General features: G+C 44.3%; 1 protein-coding gene across 4 annotated transcripts in view; it reads left to right on the top strand.

Annotated features, from left to right (window-relative positions):
- The first annotated feature begins 1177 nt into the window (after positions 1–1177).
- LOC122262361 (CUGBP Elav-like family member 1) overlaps positions 1178–4053 on the top strand; it is a 635722-nt gene continuing 632846 nt past the window's right edge. For 2 of the 4 annotated variants that reach the window (XM_086547232.1, XM_086547228.1), the window contains exon 1: positions 1183–1354. In XM_086547232.1, coding sequence (XP_086403358.1) covers positions 1314–1354 — 41 coding nt within the window. In that variant the 5' untranslated portion in view covers positions 1183–1313. Of the gene's footprint in view, positions 1355–4053 lie in introns of all 4 variants that reach the window. The other 2 variants (XM_086547233.1, XM_086547246.1) reach the window with 2 other exon arrangements.

The raw sequence follows: 4053 nt of genomic DNA, 5'->3' as shown, positions 1-4053 counted from the left end.
ATAAAATAACAAAAAGGGAAAGAAAAAGAGGCTTTCGACAAATGACATCCAGAAGAAGAAAAAAAGAGAGACAAAAAACACAAATGCACAAGCACGAGGGAATAACTTTGCGTAGACAGGTGTGGCGTCCTCGGCAATCACGCAGGTGGTCGCGACTCATTCATTGGATAAATTTAGGTCCATTGTTGTAGGAGACTCGAGGCTTTTCCTTTCCTTCTCAAGACGCACTATGTTGGGGAACTGGTGTGTGGGGGAATGATAGCCAACTGCCCCAAACTATTTCCTGTCGACTGCGTGGATCACATATTGTTGGTGTGAAAGAATGGAGGGAAATGGGTTAGTTAAATGTGAGAGTTGTCTGTTAGCCACAATTGTGTATAGAAGTACTGTTGGATTAAAATCAAGTGAAAGCATGTTTCAAGTTATTCGAAAAAAATAAATAAACGGTTATATTCATGATAACGTAGCTTCGCCCTAATTACCTAGACTGACCAATAAAATCTTGCCAATACTTTCATTGTCTCTTGCAATGCAATGTCAATAACAGTATTGAACCACGTTCCGATGTAGTAAAAATTACCTTCAGATTTTAGGAAGTTCTTAAAAAAAAAAAAAAAAAAAAAAAAAAGGTGCTTGACTTGAGGAGCAAATGTCGTGGGCGTAAGTCAAGAAACTGTATCACAATTAAAGAAACTAGTAAAACGCACAGACTCGGCGGGGAGAGAGAAAGAACGAAAAACAGTCACGTTATCGCCTTCCGACCACGCGACGGCGGCGGAGTTCCGGACGGCGGGGAAGAAGTTCTGCAGCCGCGCCCAAAAGCCGGCAGGTGAATCGTATGTCTATGGGTCTTTATGATCGTTGCCGGAGCATATGACAAACGGACGAGTCTTGTAAGCTGAGTGCCAACCCCGGGCCTAAGAGCTGGCATTGGTCTTCACTCGCTATACATAGGAATAGGCTGTAAATAGAGCGATGCGGCGCTGCCAACTCTGGGCGGCGGCCGGCGTGTCGCTGTCGCAGATATTTTCTCCTTCGAAACAAATCCCAGTGTACTGCTCTCGTATTTCAGACATCGCCGAACTGCCTTCTCGATATGATAGAACGCCGGGCGAGGGACGCAGAAGTGGGCGCGCCGGTGTATAAATAACCAGCGTGGCACCAGGTGTAGGCAACCTGATGTCACTCTTAGCAGTCAGCTGTTTAGCCAACGTGTAGCTGTAGTGTGTGTGCCTGTACCGCGTCTCTCGTCTACGTCCGCACTACCTTTTTATCGACACCGTCCGTGCTTCTCCCTATTCTGTGTCGTGGCCATGTTCTCCAAAAGCCCTTTCGACAGACCTGCCGCTTCGAGGTAAGTGAGCAACCTCGGAATACGCTCTCGAGGAGCAGGTTACTGACGGAGCAGATGCCCAAGGTGGTTGGTTGGATGGACCGGGAGGTGGATGGATGGGAGGTGATGTGGATTTCGTGTTTAGGGTGGATCACGTGTGTGATTTTTTTTTTCATATCGTTTACGAAGTTACGAGATTCTTGTGAGATGGTGTTGTTCTTTATAGAAGAGGTGATTGTTGTAGGTTAGGTGAAGTTCGAAACAAATCGTGTATATATACATACTAAGGAAAACAGTACGGTGAATAACAGATCATACTACCTGTGCCAAGTGGAAAAAAAGCTCATAAATCGTGATACTAATCAAGTGAATCCATATCCCACCCCAGTGCCGCTTAATCCAACACTTCCTATCCGATTTAAAGAAAAGTACACCAAAGGCCAACCACCGTGCCATAAAACCTCCTCCCACGCTTGTGTAGGGCATCTCTCCACATCATGCCCTAAGGAAAAAAACCCATCGACGTGATAACTGTTTACGAAGCAAGAGAGAGAGAGAGAGAAAAAAAAAAAAAATAGACCTACACCATCAGCTCGGATATAATATCGATCGCAGGAACATCATCAGCGAAGAGCAGGTGTTCACTTCGATGTCTCAACCCCGCTTTAGTGAACGCGAAGATCCACACGACCCTGCAGATCCGAGGGTGGAAAAGTGAACCTTTGAATTATTGACTGACACAAGAAAGTGATATTGAAATTCGGATCAGGTTTATTATTTTTTTCTTGATTTAAAAAAAATGACTCATGTCTTTGGTTACTGATTTCTCTCTCTTGGTGGATGTATATTTATGATTTATTTCCGTTGTTTTTCTTGGCATCACTTCGCCTTGATGCATAAGAAACTTATTGGTATATTAGATTTAGTCTTTAATAACTCCCCTGCACATACAATCAAAGATCACAGAGATTATTCGCGTGAAAAGTGTGTTATTGAAAAGTACTTCGTAATGATGTTATTCAACCCCGAAATACTGATGAACCTACGAAAACAAGTGTAATACAATCTGCATATTTGGGAGTCAGTTAATTCCCGTTGTCATTAAAATATTACCTGTGAAATGTCAGATAAAGTAAGCGAAAACAAATCAGGGATTCCGTAAAGTATAACATCTGGCTGTGAGCAGGAGGGGGGGAGGGGGAGGGGGGTGGAGCTGAAAGAGGGGGGTGGGGGTTGGGAGGGTTTTCGATATATGTTTTTAAATACTTTACTCATTTTTATTTTCGTGTCTCTCATCGACCGATTTCAGCTGTCGGTTGTAACTAACCTAAACACGTTAAAACGAGTAGCTTGTATTTTGTTTCCCAATGATTTTATCGTTTTTGTTTATTTTGTCTCTTGTATCTTTTTCCTACAAGTTCCTCCCTCAAACAGGGTACGTAAATTCCACAGTTGAAAATGGACATTTACTCACTAATGGTGAATTTCCTTTCTTGAAAACCTTTTGTCGAAAACCCGAAATTGCAGCCTTTGCCTTATCGCGTGACCCCGAGGGTGATGACAATGGGGGGAGGGGAAGGGGAGGGGGGAGGGAAGGGGATAAATCTCCGGACAAATTGCACGAGTAATCGAGGTCGGGGTTGGCTAGGACATATGCAGGTGTAGGAAGGACAGCTGTTTCGATGTATAGGGGGGGAGGGGGGGGCGGGAATGTGTACGAGGGTTGGGAAAAAGTGTGAAATTGGATGAGATATGTCGAAAGAGAAATATGGGCTTGTAAGACCGTTTGAACTTTGCGTATTGATTCCTAGTTCATGTGTTATTTGTATACCCTTTGATCTTACAAGTTTAAATATCTATGAACCGAAAATAACTCCTCAGCCTTATGATTTGATCAAGGACATCTCGCCAAGCTTTGGAGAGCACGCGCGCCTATCAGGTTGATGTGAGTGAATGCCCAACACCAGCCACGTGTTCGGAATGTGTCACACCTGCTCGCACACTTGTATTCGCTTTAATAGCCGGGTCGTGCTGACCAGGCCACGGCGGTGGTACTGCTTTATAACTGAAATCCCTGACACTTGTAGAACCCGCCATCTTGTAACCCTTGGAATAATATCAGTTCAGGGTAGATTAATTAAATCATAGCATAATGCTAACAAAGGTGTGATTAATTTCGTCTTTGAGTCTGATCTAACTATTTCGTTCACCCAAAGTGTTTCAGGAATTGCATTTAGTAGACCACCACCGAAATCCAAACTTGATTTACACTTTAACGTTTAATAGAGATGAGATCGTCTCCCCTAACTTTAACCCAACGTCATGAATCTCAAAAAAAAAGAAGACAAAGATTTAGTGCAGCGCGAAGGTGAAGCAGATTAGGCCCGCAGAGCCAGCTGGAAAGTTAGTGCATAACATCAGTGCCACTCCGCGCCGCTGTCACTCGAGGGCCAATATGACGGGGTCTAGTGAACCATCAGAGTTCCAAGGTCAAACGAGGTCACACACGCATAAAGTTGGCCCAGCAAAGTTTCGGCTTGTCAAAATCCCTCACAAAGCGTGGCCACAACAAAACCTCATAGGGTCCGAAGTTGGCCACACTGCCAGAGCAAAGTTGTCCTCCTGTGACGAAGAAATATTACGTAAGGGAAGACGCTCGACGGAGGGGGGGAGGGGGTCCTTCCGTGGGAATAAGTTGGGGTAACTATGGGAAATATTGT

The sequence above is a fragment of the Penaeus japonicus genome, unplaced genomic scaffold, assembly GCF_977035675.1.
Source record: "Penaeus japonicus unplaced genomic scaffold, GWHDUDI00000001_assembly GWHDUDI00000019, whole genome shotgun sequence".
Classification (NCBI taxonomy): domain Eukaryota; kingdom Metazoa; phylum Arthropoda; class Malacostraca; order Decapoda; family Penaeidae; genus Penaeus; species Penaeus japonicus.
This window is presented reverse-complemented; position numbering and strand designations above follow the sequence as displayed.